General features: G+C 47.7%; 1 protein-coding gene across 2 annotated transcripts in view; it reads left to right on the top strand.

Annotated features, from left to right (window-relative positions):
* The window catches only part of HEATR5A (HEAT repeat containing 5A), a 314,530-nt gene that overhangs the window by 132,406 nt on the left and 160,615 nt on the right, over nucleotides 1-21,509 (top strand). For both annotated transcript variants that reach the window (XM_078659395.1, XM_078659394.1), the window contains exons 20-22: nucleotides 11,004-11,193; nucleotides 12,930-13,099; nucleotides 17,822-17,960. In XM_078659395.1, the coding sequence (XP_078515521.1) occupies nucleotides 11,004-11,193; nucleotides 12,930-13,099; nucleotides 17,822-17,960 (499 nt within the window). The remainder of the gene's footprint in view (nucleotides 1-11,003; nucleotides 11,194-12,929; nucleotides 13,100-17,821; nucleotides 17,961-21,509) is intronic.

Raw genomic sequence — 21,509 nt, forward strand, 5'->3', positions numbered from 1 at the left:
CCAAGCGCACTTTAACAATACCCCCCAGGGCGCACTCCACACGCAAACTGGGGGCATCCATGGCTTTCCTAGGGAACATTCCTTTAGAGGATATTTGCAGAGCAGCCACGTGGGTTACACCACATACCTTTACAAAACACTACTGTGTTGATGTGCATTCCAAGCAGCAAGCTGCTGTAGGACAGGCTGTTCTGAAGACACTTTTTCAGGTTTCTGCAGCTGGCACGGGCAACCGCCGCTGATGGAGGGACTGCTATGTATTCTATGCTAAGATATGAATTTAGCAGCCCACATGCCTCGAACTGAATATGCTACTTACCAGTATGCATCTGTTCTTGGCATGTAGGGCTGCTAACATTCATATCGCCCGCCCTCCTCCCTGGTGCCTGTCGCAGCTGCAGATATAGTATTGTATTTATTCATTAGCATGGACATCCTTTACACTTTTCACTCCATCTTCTGCCACAATGGCGAAAAACAATCTGGGGATGGAGCCGATGCCCATGCGCACTGTAGTCCAGGGGAGGAGCCACCTATCTCAGGATACTTCGAAGACTCTTCCAGGACAACAATGTGCGATCATCCGAGCCCAACACTAGGCGGCGATCTAATGCTAAGATATGAATGTTAGCAGCCCTACATGCCAAGAACAGATGCATACTGGTAAGTAGCATATTCAATCTGTCTTGTGCATTTAAAACATTAAAAAGATACGGTTGGATTGAAAAGGTGGTTAAAACCATTTGGTTATGTTTGACTGAAGGTTTAGTTAATTCCACTGATAGTCTCCGTTCTTCCAGGTGATTTAAACATTCCAATTTACGTGCTTGCTTTGTAATATTGTTCAAGGTAACTGGACTTTGGTAGAATTCAGGGTGACTAATATCCACCATGCAGTTCTTGATGATCTTTAGCCAGGGAACATTTAGTAAGTGGTCAGAGTCACAACAGTCCTTAACTAAACTGCAGTTGAATTCCAGATGGTCTGAAGTCTAGATTTTGTACCAAAGGTGGATTGGCTGCACTCTTATCAAATCGGTTAGATATGTAGTACACAGTTTGGAATGGCACACAAAATTAGAACAACTAGGGTGAAGCGGCAGAAGATTTTTTAAAAAAAGTGTTTTAAATCACCTGTAGTCGTTTCAAATTTACATAGCCCCACATGTCAGAGCCATACATGGCTATCGATCTGCATTTTGCATCATAAATCTTTAACATTTCTCTTTGCTGTTTACATCCTATTTTTCTTGCAAAATTACACAAGGCCGTAGTTGATCTAATAAATTGCAATTTTTTTTTACTTCATGGCGCTTTTCTAATTCCCCTTGCAATCAAATAAAATACCCAGATATGTAAAAGTGGGAGTAAGTGGAATAACATCTTGCCCTACGCAAATATTGCGTATCTTAGTGTAGCTTTTGCCTACCTTCATAGCAAATGTTTTATTTATTTTAAGTTTCAACCCCAGATGGTCCATAAATTGCACAAATGTATCGAAGTTGCTGAAGGGCAAGTGGGGTATGCGCCCAAAGGACGGCGTTGTCCTCATAAAGCAGGACAGGTATTGGATGCTGTTTAATTTGTGGCAAATCCAAACGTAAATTAGCAAGTGTATCACCTAGGTTATTAATATACAGATGGACTAAAAGTGGTGCAAGCACGCACCATTGGCGAACTCCTTTTTCGATAATAAGAGCACAGGTACATTCGCCCTTTGTACCAAAGCGAACCGTTGCACAACCTGTAGAATAATATAAATGTCTCCGAAAGCTATTGGTTGTGTTGTCAATTCCCATTGAGGTAATAACAGACTAAAGTTTATCATGAATTACTGAATCTAAAGCTGTTAAAAGATCAACAGAAACCAGGAACAGATTGCCTCCTTTAATGCGGGCATACTTACTCTTAATCAAATTGGTCTATGGTCCCTAATCCACCCAACTTTAGAGTCTGCTTAGTATTATACGACCCACGACCTTGACCAGAGAGTCTAGCAAGAATATTGGCCTATAATTGGCGAAACTTTTAAAATATTGAGACTATATGCGACTCAGACCATGAGGGGGGAATACCTACACTCTTAAATGATCTAAGAACAATTGTCAAAAGAGGACTCCAGAGCTCCAAATTATCTTTAAACAAATCAATGGGAAGCCCGTTGGGCCTTGGTGCTTTGCCTCCCTTACTCGAACTTCTGGCCAAAGTAACTTCTTTGAGTGTGAAGGTAGGATCGGGCCAATCCTGCTCCTCAGTAGGGGATGGAGTGTCTGTCAACGGGCCTCCATTAACTCTTTTCTAGTGCACTTTGTAGGATCAGAGTATAATTTAGAAAAATGTAGTATCCAGTCCTCCTCATTCACAGCCACCTCTAATTTTAGGCTTGTCATCCTCACTAAAGAAAGGCAAATTAACTACACACCAGAATGCGGTAGGATCATTATTACAACTGACCTCATACAGTTTTCCCCAAGCCTCCATTTTCAAAAATTTTACGCTGTTCTATTGCAAGCTTGTCTCTTAAATTGAACCTCCAGAGTATTACTGGGTGTACATTTTAACGCTAATTTTAACTTTTGTATGTGCCTCTGCAAAAGCATAATCAAACCAGGGTTTCCTGTTTACTTTACTACCTTTCTGGTGTACCAAGAGGCCTGCTTTAATTGCTTTAGTGATTTTATCAAATGACTCCATTGCAGCAGCAGGACCTACTGAATCATCCAAACGCATATTAAAGTCCTTTTTATGTTGATAAATTAATTTCTTTAGAAAACCATTGGGTTCGACTATGGACCACCTTAATGTAGAACCATTTGTTTGTGATAATTCTATGTTCTCTACAGACATAATAGGATGCTGGACCCCTTGGCTAGTTATACTACCAGAGTTCTGCATCTGCTGTGTGCGAAATGGGTACTCATGGTTTCTAAATTTTAAAATCGATTACTAATCCCGAGTAGCAGCAGGGGAACAGAATAAAATCGATAATAATAATAATAATCATTTATTAAGCGCCTGGCTGCACAAAACTGTGTGTCCCCGCGCTAACTGCAGATTCAACCCGTCCAGAAGCCAGAGATCAGGTGATAGAGTTAATCTGTGGGAAATAAGTGCGTTTTAAGTTTGGCTCTGAACCTAGTTTCCGATGGCTCCATCCGTAGCTGGATCGGTAAGGCATTCCAAAGCTTGGTGGCTAAATAGCGGAAGGATTTTCCTCCCATTTTAGCTTTCGTGATGCGAGGGATTTTGAATAACATCATGCCTGCTGATCTAAGATCTCTGATCGGCCTATGGATGGTAAGGAGGCCTCTCAGATAGCTAGGACCTTTGTTATGGGCAATGCGCTGTGCGTAGCAGAGAGTTTTAAATATAATCCTCTCTTTAATAGGTAGCCAGTGAAGCTTGGCAAGCGCATTTTAGTGGATGTTCTCCTGGGGAGACCGAGCACCAGTCGTGCTGCAGCGTTTTGTATGCATTGTAACTGGTGTAGATTCTTGTGATTGAGACCAAGTAGGAGAACGTTGCCATAGTCCAAATGGGGAGATATTAAGGCATGGACTATGGTCTTTCTTGCTTCGGTCGGAAGAAGGTCTAGTACTTTACGCAGTACTTTTAAAGTGCTATAGCATTTGCCTGTCACCTTGTTTACCTGGGTTCTGCCTGAGAGATCGGTGTCAAGCATGACTCCGAGATTCTTCACTTTCTCTACAGGCATGGGCACTTCTCCCAGCTCACTGGGCCACCATGCTTGTGACCAGACCGAGGTCTCCTTCCCCACTATCAGTACCTCTGTTTTATCTCCGTTTAACCGGAGGCAGTTGGCGTTCATCCATGCCGCTATCTTTAACATGCAGTTAGAGAAGTTGGAAGCTAGGTCTCTACTGTCTGGCGTTATTTTGAACACCAACTGGGTATCGTCAGCGTAGCTGACAATGCCCACCCCAAATTCCTCCGCGATGTATGCCAGGGGCTCCATGTAGATGTTGAATAGGGTAGGGCTCAAACTAGAGCCCTGTGGAACCCCATGGCTGACATTGCGGGGAGATGATTTAAAGGGTGGGCAATGAAGTTGGAAGGTTCTGTCAGTGAGGTATGACTGAAACCAGGTGAGAGCCGAATCTTTTACTCCCATGTCTGAGAGCCGAGACAGCAGTGTAGAGTGCAGCACGGTGTCAAATGCTGCACTTGGGTCCAATAGGACCAGCGCTGCTGTCTCTCCCTCATCCACCAGTTTCCGAATCAGTTCGGTGGAATATAGAACGGCTGATTCCGTAGAATGGCCTGATCTAAATCCTGATTGGGAAGGGTGGAGGAGTGCTTCTTTCTCCAAAAACTCCATGAGTTGGAGATTGGCCACCTTCTCTATGATCTTAGCACAGAAAGGGAGAAGGGAGATTGGCCGCAGGTTTTGGAGCTGAGTAATAGGAATGTTCGGTTTCTTTTTTAATGGTAGTACCTGTGCAGATTTCCAGTTTCTCAGGACATTGCCTTCCCGGAATGAGGTTGTGATCATGCTGCTTATATGATCCAATAAAAGGCTTTCCATGACCGCTTTGTACTGTTCCGGTGGGCAGGCGTCCATGGGGGAGCCAGAGCAAATGGAATTTATAATTTTCATAAGTTCCTGTTTATTAGGGGTCCTGAAGTTGGTAAACTGGGATTTAAGGGGGCGAGAATCTAGAATCTCCACCTTATTTTTATCTGATCTGGTACTGCTGGAAAATGTGGCATGAATTTTTTCTACCTTCTCCACAAACAAGTCGGCTATCTGGTTGCATATCTCTGTGGAGTAGGTATCTTTAGTATCCAGGCGAGAAGGTGTAGTGATTTCTTTGTAGATACCGAATAATTCCTTGGTAGGGTTTTTAGCTTCCACAATTCTGCTCTTGTAATAGAGACTCTTCTCTAATCGTACCAGCTTTTGATAGTTATTTAGCTCGGTTTTATAGTTTTCTTTGAGTTCTGGAGTATAGCTTTTTCTCCGCTTACGTTCGATGGATTTGCATAGGGCTTTCGCTACTTTCAATTTTTCAGAGAACCAAGGGGCATTTTTGGATTGACGAGCTGGGGGTTTGGTCGTCCAAGGCGCAATTTTATCTAACGCTTTAGTTAGCCCTGATTCAAAATTGTCCCATACCTCCTGTAGGGAGACGCCTATTGCCGGAGGGTGTTCGGTAAGTTCCTGCAGCAGCAGTTCAGGGGTGTATTTTTTAAAATTACGACGTCTATAGGGAGGGTTTTTCGCATGTGACTTGGTAATCTTATTTGTGACTATTTTGAATGGCACCATGCTGTGGTCCGACCATATTAATGGAATGGGTGGAGAGGTGTTAACACCTTCCCAGTTCGTGAATATCGGATCTAGTAGATGCCCTTGTTGATGCGTGGGCACAGTAGATAGAAGCTTAAGATCGATTGCGTCGAGAGCATTTAGAAGGAGTTGTGCTTCCTTGGAGTGGCTGTCCTCTAAATGGATGTTCAGGTCGCCAAGTATGATCAACATTTTATGTCTAATGGCTAACTGAGTGGTTAGTTCAATAAGTTGGCTGCAGAAGGATTGTGCTGCTCCCGGAGGTCTGTATATTAATAGTCCCATGATTGTGGTGTTGGTATCTGTTTTGATGGTGAATCTTCCACATTCACCATCCATGTTTTTTTGTTCAATCAGAGTGCACCCAAAGTCATTTTTGCTAATCATTGCCAATCCACCCCCCGTTGTTTGTGGCGGTCTATTCTCAAAAGGCAATAGTTACTGGGTATCGCCTCTAAGATATCCGGGGAGGAGGCTTCCTCTAACCATGTTTCAGTAAGAAACATGATGTCCAGATCGCCTTGACACTTTTATTCGCACCATTATCATAGGTGCAAGGGACCGTTACTGGACTAGTCCCAAATTCATTACTAGTACCCAGATCGTATTTAAAAATGAGGTTGTTAAGCTTTTCACCATAAACTGAGTGCAAAAAATGCATAGAAACATCGTTTGTTAGGGAGGTAAGTCTGCAGGCTTTACTCGATAACCTTTTACACAGCTTAATATTGAAGACCCCGCCCACACCAGCATTTTGTCCCCATTGCCCCTATTAACTATAACTTCAAGGTCAGCATAAAGTTGATCCAAAATATGCAATATTTCGGGGTCACAGGCATTATTGTAGAAGTTAATTAAAATCAGGTGAATAGAGCCTGTGAGTTCAATAGAGACAATTCGATAAAAAGCGTTAGGCTGTTTGATGGTTACAGTAGAGGAAATTAAATCAGGTGATACATATATACATGCATGTACCCCCCTTAGCTCTAGCATGTCTTGATGGGACCGCTGATAAGTTAAATGTTTTGTATCCGTTAATATGTGTTGGTTCCACGACCCATGTTTTTCTCTGCAAGCAAAAAACATTAAAACCAGTTACAAAATCTAGCCATTCGGGTAAGTTAACCTTGCTGCGAAGCCCCGCCACGTTCCAACTTAATAAACTAATCAAATTAGAGACCGAAATTGTACAATCAAAATGACTAATTCCAGTCATAGTTTGTTACAAGGCAAAATGTTGCAAAATATGTTCAGTCATCAAATACATAGTAGCATCAGGGGCATTATAAAATAATCTGGTCATCGGCGTCCTTCACATTTTCAAATGAGCTCCTTCAAAATGTGATACAGCCGATTGTACTATGACAGTTGTTCTCAGGTGGCATAGATTTTATGCCAGTGGTACCAACTTCCTGAACAGAAGTAATAACCCCTTCAGTCATGGCCCTCAATACGAGGGGCAAGTATTTAGGATGTGTGTTGTCTTCAGTGAAATTAAAGACGCAAACGCATTTCCCTGCCTTATACGTTTGTCAAACATGATGTAGAACTCTTCGAAGGGAGCATGTTGAACTGAATTTTTTTTTATAAGGGGAGTAATTCTGCACTCCTATCACAAAATGGCATGTTGTAAAATAGCTACATAGTAGAAGCATATGGTTTTTTTTTTCTGGAAACCATTGAAATACAAATGTAGTATTCAGTGCTTGTTTTTCAAGAAGCTATGGCTGGTTTAATGCCCCATCCCGGCTCTTTACTTCATTCATGAGAAAAGTGAAGCAGGCTTTGGACAATCCTGAATTTAACGAGTAACTGCCAATGTAATAAAATATATTTTTACGTTCTGAGGTTTTTGACTAACTTTGTAGGTAGTTGTCCATACTGGACACCTGCTTCCACCAAATGCCTCTTTGTTACCGTTCCCACACATACAAATAGTTACATTTATTTTTCACCCTTTTAATTATGTCCAAGAGAGACCTGTTCTCCAAATCCCACAACACTGGATAATACTCTGTTCTCGAGGCTACGCCAGACCAGACCCTTGCAGAGGGCACCTGTCCTGTACTGATAGTTACACCATAATATAAAGGGCCTGTCTCCTGTTGGTGCAGGGCTTCTGCTGCCTACTGGTCCATAACCTGATTTGTGTCTTTAGAAGGGCTGCTAGTTAAGGGTAGACACACCTTAACCTATTGTACCCATCTCATGTCCGTGGAAGAGATCCTGCTGTACACAGGTAGTTACACCTTAACTTGTTGTACTCACCTCATGTTTGGCAGCTGCTGCTGCCGTCTAAGGCAAGACCGTCTGCGCCCGCCCAGCGCCAGGACCCCTACCCCCGACGATGCCAGCCCACACGACGGACTTACAACGCCGCCACCCTCCACGCACTCAACGCCGGCCGGAACCCCGCCTGCTACCGAGCCACCCCGAAACGCACCCACGCACCCTTCACCTGCCAAACCTGCAAATTCACCTGCCTCCGAACCTGCACCGCTCCCGCCAAGCCAGACACCAGCAACACTCACCTCAAGTGCATCCTGCTCAACACCCGCTCCGTCCACAGACACGCCGTCGAACTCTGGATCCTCCTCGACACAACATCACCAGACGTCGCCTTCCTCACAGAAACCTGGATGAACGCCTCCTCAGCCCCCGACATCGCCATAGCCATCCCGGATGGCTACAAGATCACCCGGAGGGACCGCGTCAACCAAACCAGAGGAGGCATCGCCATCGTCCACAGAAACTCCATCCGAATCACGACCAACTCCGACGACACCATCACCGCCGCCGAGCACCTCCACTTTCAGATACACACCGACCCCAGGTCCACCCTCCGGGGCACTCTCATCTACAGACCCCCGGGACCGCGCACACAATTCAGCGAAACCATCGCAGACTTAATCAGCCAGCACGCCCTTACCTCCTCAGACTACATCCTCCTAGGGGACCCCAACTTCCACCTGGAGAACAACAATGACAGCAACACCGCCGCCCTCCTGGACAACCTCACCAACCTCGGACTCAAGCAACTGGTGTACACCCCCACCCACTACGCCGGTCACACACTTGACCCCATCTTCTCCTCCAGCAAGCACATCTCCTTCAGCCACTCCACCGGACTACACTGGACAGATCACAGCTGCGTCCACATCAACTTCAGGAGAACCACGACACACCACCACCCGCAATAGGTTCCCCGCAGAATCTTGAGCAAGATCACCGCCAACCATCTCACCGCCTCCCTCAGCCAGAACCCTCCCACCAACACGAGGGACCCCAACGAAGCAGTCCGCAACCTCACACAGTGGCTCACCAACTGCGCCGATGACCTCGCGCCACTGAAGAACCCTCCCAGCAGACCCGGCAGCGAGAAAGCTTCGTGGGTCAGCAACGACCTCAAACTTCAAGAAAACCTGCCGCACCCTCGAGAAAGCCTGACGCCACGACCAGACAACCGAGAACATGACAGCCCTCAAGAACGCCACCCGCAAACACCACCAGCTGATCCACACCACCAAAAGGACAACATTCAAAGAACGTCTGACAACAACACCCACAACAGCAAGGAACTCTTCAGCATTGTTAAAGAGCTCTCCAACCCCAGCGACTGCAACAACGACATCACACCCTCGCAAGACCTCTGCGATTCACTCGCCTCGTTCTTTCACCGCAAGATCGCCAACATACACAACCGCTTCGGCGCACAGACCATGCACCCAACCACCGAACTCTGCAACTGGACCCCAGTCAGCACCGAAGACACCACCCGCACGATGAACACCATCCACTCCGGCTCCCCAACCGACCCCTGTCCTCACCACATCTTCAACAAAGCCGACTCCATCATCGCACCCCAACTCCGGGACATCATTAACAGCTCCTTCGCATCCGCCACCTTCCCGGAGAGCTGGAACCATGGCGAGCTCAGCGCCCTCCTGAAGAAACCCACCGCAGAACCCACGGACCTCAAGAACTTCCGCCCCATCTCGCTCCTCCCCTTTCCTGCCAAAGTCGTAGAGAAGATCATCAACAAACAACTCTCCGCCTTCCTCGAGACATACGGATCCTCGACCCCTCGCACTCCGGTTTCCGAGCAAACCACAGCACCGAGACCGCCCTCATCGCAGCTACCGACGACATCAGGTCTCTGCTCGACAACGGGGAAACAGCTGCACTCATCCTCCTGGACCTCTCAGCAGCCTTCGACACCGTATGTCACCGCACCCTGATACAACGCCTCAGCAACACCGGAATCCAAGGAACGGCCTTGGAGTGGATCATCTCGTTCCTCGCCGGAAAAACCCAGAGAGTCCGCCTCCCCCCGTTCTGATCTGCGGCCACCGAAGTCATCTGCGCCGTTCCGCAAGGATCCTCGCTCAGCCCCACCCTCTTCAACGTCTACATTAGCCCCCTTGCAGCCATCGCACGCCAACACAACCTAAACATCATCTCCTACGCCACCCAGCTGATCCTATCCCTCTCCAACGACTCCACCACTGCCAGAGACAGCCTCCAGGAAGGAATGAAAGACGTCGCGGAATGGATGAAGCTCAGCCGTCTGAAACTGAACTCAGACAAGACGGAAGTCCTCATCCTGGGACCATCCCCTTCTGCCTGGGACGACTCCTGGTGGCCCCCTGCCCTGGGCACCGCCCCCAAGCCAACGGACCATGCACGCAACCTGGGCTTCATCCTGGACTCCTCACTCACGATGTCCAAGCAAGTCAACGCCATCTCGTCATCCTGCTTCAACACCCTGCGCATGCTTCGAAAGATCTTCCGGTGGATCCCCACCGAAACCAGAAAGACGATCACCCAGGCCCTCATCACCAGCCGACTGGACTACGGGAACGCCCTCTACGCTGGAACCACAGCCAAACTCCAGAAAAGACTCCAGTGCATACAGAACACATCTGCACGACTCATCCTGGACATCCCCCGTCACGGCCATATCTCAGACCACCTGAGAGACCTGCACTGGCTCCCCGTCAGCAAGAGGATCACGTTCAGACTCCTCACCCACGCACACAAGGCTCTCCACGACACGGGCCCCAAATACCTCAACAGCCGCCTCGCATTCTACACACCCACCCGCCAGCTCCGACCCGCCAGCATCGCCCTCGCCCTCGCCACCGTCCCATGAATTCGCAGATCCACCACCGGAGGAAGATCCTTCTCCTGCCTGGCAGCCAAGACATGGAACTCCCTCCCCACCCACCTACGGCTGACCCAGGATCATCTCTCCTTCAGGAAACAACTCAAGACCTGGCTGTTCGAGCAGTAGCGACCCCCACCCCCTCAGCGCCTTGAGACCCTACGGGTGAGTAGCGCGCTATACAAATTCTGCTGATTGATTGATTGACTTTGTGTAGGGATAGACACACCATAACATATTGCATCCATCTCGTGTCTTCGGAAGGGCTGATAGCTAAGGGTAGACACACCATAACCTATTGTGCCAATCTCATGTCTTTGGAAGTCCTGCAGTGTACAGGTAGACTCACTGTAACCTATTGTACCCATTGCGTGTCTCTAGAAGTGCTGCAGTGTACAGGTCGATCCACCTTAACCTATTGTAGCCGTATCCTGCCCATGGATGGGCTGCTGCTTTGTTTTACACCATAACCCTTCTCCTCCAGCTTGCAGTGCAATGTTCTGATTTTCTTCCCATTTTGTCTTCCAGGCCTGGTCACTGCACGCCCTGTCATTGGTCATCGACTCTGCCAGTGCACTCTACCTCGTGCATGTGGAACCATCCATGTCACTCCTCCTCCGGTTACTGTTGTCGGTGCCGCCGGCTTACGCTGAGGTTCATCAAAGCCTGGGCCGCTGCCTCAACGCCCTCATTACTACTTTGGGGCCAGAACTGCAAGGTATCACAGCCCTTCCTATCCATGATGAGACCGTTAAATCACATAAGAACTCTAAACCAGTTAGAATATTTGCCTGAAAGGTTAAGGGGCCGTGGAGAACATCATAAGGTTGTAAAGCCAAGGTCTAAATTTCTAGTATATGCTGGTTGAGGAGACAACCTGGAGCGGAAGTAAAGATGGAGTAAAAGTATTTCTTCCTTTATTGACATTCGCTGAGTTAAATCTTGGGTAATCTTTAGGGTCATCCATTGTGCAACATTCTATACAGTACAGTTAAAGAATATGGAATGTGATGTTCAAACCACCATCTTGACAATTTGTGTTTGTTGGTTTCTGTATTTTTTTTCTATACATGTACGTCACACACAAGACCGGCTTCAAATGATGTTTTAGTTGGATCCAAGAATTAAAAAAACACTAGTAGTTTGGTTTTATTTCCTAATGCCACCTGGACGCAACCGGAATTCTTGCTTTATGTTGACCTTGGGTTAATATGCTGGTGTTAAAACAATATCCGAGTTTGATTTCTATATCTATTGCCCTGAAGAATAAATGGTGGAATTTCTGATGGGGATATAATCTCTGACCAGTTCAAAGGCTAGCACAGCCTTGGAAAGACCGAGTCCAGGTTTTGTAGGGAAATGTTATAGAACCCATTGGGTCTCTGGGTTTTTCCAGTCTTGGCGATGTAGCAGTGACATCCTTCAGGGTGTTAGAAAACATAAGTTCTGTGCATGTCTTGAAAAAGCTGTGCTGCCCTGCATGTGTTTTTCATCCTGCTTTATTTTCCTTCAGTGAACTTGAGGCTCCGTACGCTAGAGGTGCTGGATTAATTTTTCTAGCTCTGCTGACTGGAATGAGAGGCCTGGTGTTGGGGGTAGGGTTGGGGGAGGATGGTCATCCAGGAGTTCACTTCTCTGTAGCGGTTCAGTTCCTTGGGATGAGTTGGCTTGAAGTTAGTCCAAAAACAATATGTAACTGGACCCCTGTGTCAAGTATTTCTGCCAGTTTTGGGGTAGCTTCGGGAAGCCTGAGCCTGATTAGGCCAATTTGAACTGGTCAAGGTAGGACATAAGCAGAAGGCCACCATTGCTTTAGCAATACAGAGAACAGGGCCAGTTTCACCTGAGGAGGGACATCCATTCTGAACAGAAGGGAGTGGAGTCCGACCCATGACCCTTCCAACCGATGGATCCACTTCTAGGGAATAGTCCAAACCAAAGGAGAAGTGCAGGTACCTTATTACAGTATGGAGAGATGCAGCCGTCATAAGAACCCCCATGCCAGCCTCCACTTACGCAATATCCCACTAGAGGCCACAATTCACCCATGCCGCTTTAACTTCATTCAAAATGGGGAACCATTTCAGTAAGCTACAGTAAACAGACTCTAATGGGGCAACTGCATTGTAGTTGTGTGTTGTCAAGTTCATCCGGAGGCAAAACACATGACTAGTCCCACAAATGAAGAGCACTGTGTTGCAGTTTCCTAAGCAAGGTAAAGGACATTTATCTCCACAACAATACTAATTTTAGGTTCTGTATTGTATATTCCCAAAGGTTTAGTGACTAACAAACTTATATGCAGGTTGCCTGTTTTGCCCAGTGCCTGTGCTTAGACCAGTATTCTGTGTCTGTGCTGAGAACCTTTGCATTGGTGGTGTTGTGCCTCCGGTATGAGTGCACCGAGGTGTGAGCATGCCTCAGCCCCACCTGTTAACTTCCTTTCTTCTGCAGGTAGTGGCACCTCCATGTCTGCCCTGAGAGCCTCCTGTCTGCTGGGCTGCTCAATCATGCAGGAAAATCCAGACGGTCTGGTGCAGGCCCAAGCGATCTCGTGCCTTCAGCAGCTTCACATGTTCGCCCCACGTCATGTCAACCTCTCCAGCCTAGTGCCAAGCCTGTGTGTAAGTAACCTTGCTGTTGAAATCACCTGTGTTAAGAACTCAGACTTGTTATACTTCTAATCTCTTGAATTGCAATTCTGATCCCTGTTACACTCATCAATCTTCCTCTAGTCTGCAGCGTGCTCTATACAAACATGTTGTACCTGTAACTTAAATGTACTGTTTGGGGCTGGCGGTGTCATTCGTGGCCAGCACCCTGCTTTGCTGAGTGCCTGAAATAGGAGGATGTGTCGGTCATAAGTGACCAGGAGTGTGTAGATGGGCGCTGCATGCTGAAACTCCTGATGGGTGAGTGGGGCAGTTGTTCTGAACAAAAGACTCCTGCAGGCTGTCAGAACACCTTGGAGTGCATGAAGGAAGCCGCTGCAGGGGTCAGCGAAGGCTGCAGTAGTCCTGTACTTCAGAACAGGTAGCACTGAACTCTCACATAGTTTTCGAAATCCAGGCAAAAGCATTAAGGAAAAGGACAAGTGTAAAGCCAAAGAATCTTAATGCTTTTTTTGTGATGTACCTAGGCCTTTTCAGCGCTCAAATGTGGCTGCTCCTGGCCCCAGAAGAAAGGTGTAGTGTCTGTGGGGGGTCCTAGGAACACAGGTGGTCAATGAATAAATGAGCGCTCTTTTCTCATTCACATGATAGATGCCTGTACTGTCCAAACAGTGACTTTCACAATCTGAAGCAATTCAGAGTGTCCAAAGTTCCCAGAGCTTCCACACGGTCCCAGATCAAAGACTGTAGGCCTCCTTGCAGTGAGCCGCCTTGCTACCAGGCCTGGGGGGGTCATGGTTGGAGTAGACCGGCCCTGGGCTCAGTGTCAGAAAGGCCAAGGAGCACAGAAACATACTTCACTGCAGTCTAGCCTTGCACATCTATTAGTATCAGACAGGCAGTGCCGTCTTGCAATAATTAACCGCTGCAACATTGGCAGAGCTGTATGTATTCACTTGTCTAGCAGTGCTTGGTCCATAAAGACCAATCCTATCCGCCCACCTACCACCATGGGGTTAAGTGCCAGTGTTTGACTTCCTGTTATGCATGCACTCCTTCAGCCTTTATCTCACTGCTCTACTGTTTTCATCTTTCTATGCAGGAACTCTTGTTGGATAACTCAGTATTGGTAGGTCCTTGAACAGCGAGCAGCGTGTGGTGTTTCTTCCCTAGCTCCTCTTCCATCCTGCTGTTACATTTACATAATAATCCCATTGCCATATCCTGCGTGCCGTGGCATGCACAGGTGTGTGGTGTACTCGAATGGCACTCCCCATGCCTGCAGTGCCTTATGTTGACATGTCTGCGCTGATGGCTTCCTGCAGGACGCACGTGGCATCCTATACTAGCATGCTGTATATTGTAGTCCTGCTGCTTATATCTCTCAGGAATCCTGCTTGGGGCCTCTTGGTGATCTTGAGTTTTTGGCTCCATCTGGTTAGTTACTCTGTATTCACGTTTCCTTCAGCTCCCACCACGCCTTGGCTGGCCGCCGCTGTAATTCCAAATGGTTAATACACCACAATCAAGCACTGGTGCTTTGCTGCTTATATTTCTACCCACCACAGGCTTTGGAATCAAGTTGTGAACTTCTTGCTTACAATACTTCTTGTTTTCTTGCAGTCGAGGGCAGGGAGCAAGGGTGTTGTTGTGCTTTGCTTTGCCACAGTAGCATGAGATGAGCTTCCTGTTGTCCCTTTGCTCTGCATTTCAATGCATTATTGTAACACCAGCGGGAGCGATGCATTGCTTGTTCACTGCCTCACTGCGGCTGGCCATGCAGCTTTCTGGACACTTCTACATTCCTGCATCTTGCTGTCCCTGGAGTGTCTCTGGTAAATAAGTACAAGCAAACCCAAGAATGAGAATCAATCGAGACCCAGGGTAGTACGTATATTGAGGAACAACGGTCCCTCAGACAATCAATAGATAAAATTGCTCTGGAGACAAGAATGATATCCTGGAGTAATCAAAATGGATATGTAGTACACTTTTACTCAAACATGTATAAATGGAAGATCAACTCCCCTGGGATAATCTTCAACGGGTGTTACAAAAATGAAAACAAATGGGCACGAAACATTAAATGATCATCAGTTATATCCACAGCGGTGATTACTACCGGATATTATTCTTGTCTCCTGAGCATTCGTGTCTATTAATTGCTTTAGGGACTGTTGTTCCTGAAAATACCTAATGTGTCCCTTGCACCTCGCTTCGGAAGAACTCCTAACCTAGCTGCGCCGTACTTTGTTTGTTTCCCAGCCATCAGTGCAGGCTAGATCACCTCTCTAGCAGCAAATACACGATAAACAAGAGGGTCCAAGGGGAAAAAAAACTTTTAAAGACCAAGTAGTACCATATCCCCCACTCACAGTATGTAAAAACAAAAATAAATACTACTGGTCAGAACAACGCAGCCAAAACCTTGAAATATTGAAACTGAATGTGTGATATAATTAACTGATCGTGTTGTTATGCAGAGAAAGAAAACCCATCAGCCCACCCAATGGCGGATCATCATCATCTGGGATTTTAGAAATGGTATCTGACCGGCATCTCACATGATATTATCGTGAGTTGTCCTATCATAAAACCACCAGTGATGACACAGGCCATGAATATGTATTCAGTGGTGCTGGAAAAAATTGCATTGATAAACTAAGTGTGTAAATGAAATATGTGTGAGCTGAGGGGTCGGTCACCTCCCCCTCAGCTCAGGAGTAACTTGGGGTACCGACGGACAGAGCGGGGCCTCATCACCTCAGCGGTGGCCAGGAGAGGTGAGGTTTACTCCCAAGAAAATTTGGGGAAAAATCCATTTCTGGAAGCATTCATCCTACACTTTGGATTTAGACACATGGTAGGACGTACTACATTGTTTATTATTATTTCTTTACCTTTGCAGTAGTGTAGTCTTTCGGTCCTGAAGAAAGCCATTGGTCCAAATTTTCGACCTAGATTGGCTGAAACATGGCGACCTCTTTTACAAACTAACGATAGTTATATTTTTCAATACTATCAGCACGCTGTTTTTACTCTTGGCATTATGATAATCCTCTGAATAAAACTGACTTTTGGTATCATAATAGTCAATTTTAATTCACACATATTTCATTTACACACTTAGTTTATCACTGCAATTTTTTCCAGCACCACCGAATACATATTCATGGCCTGTGCCATCACTGGTGGTTTTATGATAGGACAACTCACGATAATATCATGTGAGATGCCTGTCAGATACCAGTTCTAAAATCCCAGATGATGATGATCCGCCATTGGGTGGGCTGATGGGTTTTCTTTCTCTGCATAACAACAGGATCAGTTAATTATATCACACATTCAGTTTCAATATTTCAAGGTTTTGGCTGCCTTGTTCTGACCAGTAGCATTTATTTTAGATCACCCTTCTGCCCGTTTGTAGTTTAGGTAGCCCGGCCGTGGTTGTCAAGCACTTGGGAAGGTTCCTGCTTGTGTATGTGGACTGTGTTGAACTGACCCCCTACCCTTCCTCTGCAGATATTATTTTGGGACAGGCTATACAAGTTGGGGATACACTATACGTAGACTAGAGAGGGATCATCTCTCCAATTCCCTGCAGTCTCCCCAGCAGGAATGTCTCCCTATTACTTGCCCGTCCCTCTGCAGGTAAATCTAGTAATAATTTCCCTGGCAGCGGGTGCACCGTTTTACAGATAAGCGCTCGCAGATTAGCGAAGGCCCAGAGATGTTCAGCTATCACATTCCACTGCAGGCTTTAATAGATTCTCAACCACCAAGTGTACATGATTACTCCGCTTGCAAGGCAGTGTGTGGCAGTTCAGGCTGGACTGTTCTTTTTTAGCTTGTCCAAGATTGATTTCATATGGTTGGTCCCCGTCTAGCATGGCGCAGTGGAAAAATAAATTAGACACTAGAATGCAACCGATTAATTACCAGTGGCTGAAATTAATTCAAGCGCTATACCAATCGCTTTCTTGTTTTTCTAGGTAATATGGCCCAATTGTGACGATTATGCTCCGATATGGTTCTCGTCAATGGACTCCAACTGGTCCTTGCTGACGAGGCCTAAAAAGCCAATACCACTCTAGGGTTTCTCTCGACTGGAGAGGGCCTGGCAATTAAGTCTGGGCTGTTACTATTGAATCAGAACCAGATTTGATTGGCACATGGCTGGTCTCTGTTTATAGTGGGGCTAAAAGGAACAACAATGACTGGAATGCAGACCTGAATAATGACCAATGACTGAGATTAATCAAGGATTCCGCCCAGCGCCTTTTTGTTTTCTCACAACCTAAGTTACTAAACTTCCGCCACAGCTCCAGGTGCTCGAAGCATGGTCATCTCATTTCCTCCTTTATTCACTGACATCCCACATGGCATGGAATCCCAGAGCATGTCAAATGCTTCTCCTCTGTTGACTTCTCAGAGTGGGTCACCTTCCCTGAGCCCTCCAGATTGTGTGCAAATAACCTACTTCCTTGGGTGAAAGATGACCTTGGCTGCCCTAGGGCGTGTCTTTTGCCTTCAAGGGTCCCTCACACAGCCTTCTCGGTGATAATTCTGTGCACCTGGATTAAAAGTACCCGTTTGATTTTCCTCTCCATTTGAGTTTATATTCTGTAGGCGAGTGCCATGTTCCCGGAGAGGGTCTTGTATTTGATAAGGCACTTGCTGTCTGTGGCCCCTTTGACAAGCCACTGTCCTCACATGTTTTCCTTTTACCTGTAGGTGAACCTCTGCAGCTCCTACCTGCTGCTGAGACGGGCAGTGCTAGCTTGTCTGTGTCAGCTGGTTCAACGGGAAGCGGCCGAGGTCTCGGATCATGCGATTGCTTTGGCCAAGGATGGTGAAGATGATATCATCCTCGGTAAGGCAGTGTTTCTGTTGTGAATTGCTGTGGCTGTTTCTTATTACTCCTCAGACCTTCGCCTGGCAGTTGAGTTTAAACAGGGGAATGAAGCTGTTCTCTGGTGCGCTAAATGAGCCATGAGCTGCGCACCACCACTTTCTTTCCTGAGAGACGAAATGCAGGCCTTATAAGAGTTTGACTAACACAGACGAATAAAGAGATTTTGACCTAATATTTCCTGTGCTGAAAGCAGCTAAAATTTCCAGGTTGAAGTCTGGGGCAAAGTGAAGTACTGAGGAAATTAACCTTTGAATTCCAGTTTCTCCAGTAACCCCTCATTTCCTATTGGACCCTTAGGGTTGAACTCATAATGAGGCTGACGTTCAAACCTCCTGCAGCTATTGGTACCCTTGGTATTTGTAAGACCATGGGTGGGTAAATATCAGACCATTTCCGAGGCCTTTTGTAAAGAGGATCGAGTTTTTTTTCCCGACTTTATTAACCCCACCTCCCTCTTTAGCCACATCACTTTGTGGAACTCCCACTTTTGCTTGCTCATTATTTGTTTGTTATTCTCTAGCCCAGCGCAGAGGCTGGTTCACTGCAGATTCAGCTGCGGTATGTGACTCCTTGTTCATGGTGAACATGTGGCTGAGTGAAACGTTCTGTTCGAGGCATGTGGGCTGCTGAATTTATATCTGTGCATAGATCGCCGCCTAGTGTTGGGTCCAGATGATTGCACATTGTTGTCCTGGAAGAGCCTTCGAAGTATCACGAGATACTTTTTCTCAAGGCCAAAAGGCCTTCGGGGCATCGGTATTGTCTTTCGTTCGGTGCCTTGTATTTGTTCCGGTTCTTCGAGCCGGACGTCGAAGGCCGATTGCTTTTCGACACCAAAGGCCCCATTAACAATCGACGATGGAACGGAGTCCGTTCAATCGCTGCCCCGTTTGCAACTCAAAATACCCTCTGTTAGACCTGGCACCTTGGCGTGAGTTTCCCTTCCACTTTTTGCTGATGTGCCTCAGATGTTTTTGCTGGTGTCCGCCGCTCAGGGCACTGCGCCACGGCCAACCCGTGCCGCAGTGCAAGTGCTCCCTACTGTAAAATGTACCTGTGATTGATGTCCATGATTGGTTCATTGGATTTACTGTCAGTCCCTAGTAAAGAGCACCAGGAGTGCCAGGGCTTGTAAATGCCAATACTGCTAGTGGGCCTGCAGCGCTGGTTGCGCCACCCACAGAAGCAGCCTTAAAATGTGTCTAGGGTCTGCCATTGCAGAACCTGCGTGCAGTCTGGTACTGTCATGCTGGCTGGGCAAGTGCACCCACTTGCCAGCCCCTAAACCTTCCCTTAACTTCATATTAGTCACCCCTATGGTAGGCCCAAGGGCAGGGTGCTTTGTAAGTGTAAGGTAGGACATGCTCTAATGTGTGTGGCATGTCCTAATAGTGAATTACTGCCAAATTCGTTTTTCACTATTGTAAGGCTACCAGTTCCCTTTAGGCCAGATGGGCTGCTGGAATTATTACACTCTATAATCCCAGCAGGCTCAGGGAACATGGTAGAAATTAATGTTTGGTATGCCTGAGCTCAGAATAATAAAATACTTCTTTTAGTAAAGTTTATTTTAATATCCTGTGTTTGCAAATGCTACTTTTAGAAAGCTAGCATTTGCTTGCCTAACCATTTCAGCCCGCCTCTGCTTGGATGTGTATCTGACTGTCTGGTTTGTGTGAGTGACAGGGCTGGGGGATGACAGGTGGTGAATGGCAGGATTACACCTTAGTGGGAGGTGGGAGTTTCCCTGAACTATGCATCAGGCTGTGCTCTGCCACCACAATGCTGGCTCCGCCCCCCTGGGGAGCGACTGATGACTCAGCCTGCACCTGGCCCAGGAAGGGCGAAGTTTGTCAACAAAGTGCTCCTGGCAGCCCCTGTCCCCACAATGCTGGCTCCGCCCCCCTGGGGAGCGTCTGATGTGCATGCCCTCACACTGAATGAAGAAGCCAGAAGTACCCACAACAAGTGCTCAGGGGCTGAGAGCAGTTAGGCAAAGGCCCCCCAGGCCTGTAAGAACAAAAGAAACTGGGTATAAAAGTAGGAGCCCTGCTCCTTGTAAATTAGATCCTGTTTGCGCTACAGAAGAAACTCTGCCCGAAGAGAAGGACCTGGAAGAAGACTACAAGGAGGAGTGCTGTCTCTGGCCTGTGTCTGGTGCCTTGCTGCAGAAGGAGAGGAGAGAAAAGACTACAAGAGACTTTTGCTTTTATTGAACTTTGTGCCAAACTCTGCTAAAGATCTCCAAGGGCTTGCTGTGGAACTTGCCCCCTGACCAGCGCCCCAGGAACAGTGGGCGCTAACCCCCCTGATCAAGGAACTACTGTGTGTGCTGCTTATCGCTGCAGCGCTGATCAAGGAGACCGAGAGCGTCCTGCCTCCCTGCCGCGCTCCTCGTGACCCAGGACATCTGTATCCCCCCGAGCACCGTGACCGTGGACTCAGCAGCTCGCATTAACAAAGTGAAGCCCAGCCTGCCGCTGGCCCGAGCACCGTGACTGCGCCTGCACTTGAGCCCAAGAGAACAAAGCGAAGGAGGACCCGTCCGGTCCAAGCCCTGGGATCTACTGAGCCCAGCGCCGTAGATTCCCCCGCAAAGACGGACTGCCGCCCTGTGTCACCCCCCTCTAATCAGCGCCCCGCCTGACAGCCCCGCTGAAAGGGCACCCCCGCGATCTGCACTTTGGCTGGGTACGTCCCGCACTTGGGGACCGTACTGCCACTGTCGCCGCACCCAGCCGCCTCCTTCAGGGCTGAAGAGGCTATCAAAGGAAGGACCTCTGACCCCATTAAGCACCGCCGCCTTGGGTGACCCGTGACCTGCGCCGCCTCGAGCCGCAGCTCGCCGTACCCCCACAGAAAGCAACGCGACGTGGGACAGCCTTCCAGCCGGCCGCTTCAAGAAATACCCAAGAACAACGCTAAGGTACTGTGTTTTGCCCCCTCGCGGTGCGAGCATCCTGCCATCTGAGCTCGCACCGCGCCGTGTGATCTTGGCCACCCCGGGAGCCCCGCAGCTGCAGGCTGCCCTGCGGTACGAGCCGCCCCTGTGACAGAGGCTCGCCCTGCTCCTGGCCCCCGAGGCCCCTCCTAACACTCCCTGTGCCCGGCGCCCCCTCCGCCTCGAGTCGCGCACAGAAGGGTGACTCATTCTGCAAGCAGACCCGGCCGTGCCTTTCGCCGCTCACGCGAGAAGCGTGAGCTTTGGCAGGCCGGGCCCGTTTTCATCCCCAGAAGCGAACGGAGGCGTGGGGAAGCGCACTGAAGCGCAGGAAAGCACTGAACCTTGCCAAAACTGGGCAGAAGGCCCCAAACATTGCATTTGAAGGAACTGTGGCCACTAGAACGTCCACGAAGTCTATTTACAAGTAACTGGAACCGCTATTAACAAACCAAGACTGTATTTACAAGCCTGCGTGAAGAAACTATATAAAGATATATTTTTACTAAAATACAGTTTGGTGTCATTGTGTGGTGGGTTGGTGGTGATTGTTGTGGTACTGCAAA

Source organism: Lissotriton helveticus, chromosome 9, assembly GCF_964261635.1.
Source record: "Lissotriton helveticus chromosome 9, aLisHel1.1, whole genome shotgun sequence".
Classification (NCBI taxonomy): Eukaryota; Metazoa; Chordata; class Amphibia; order Caudata; family Salamandridae; genus Lissotriton; species Lissotriton helveticus.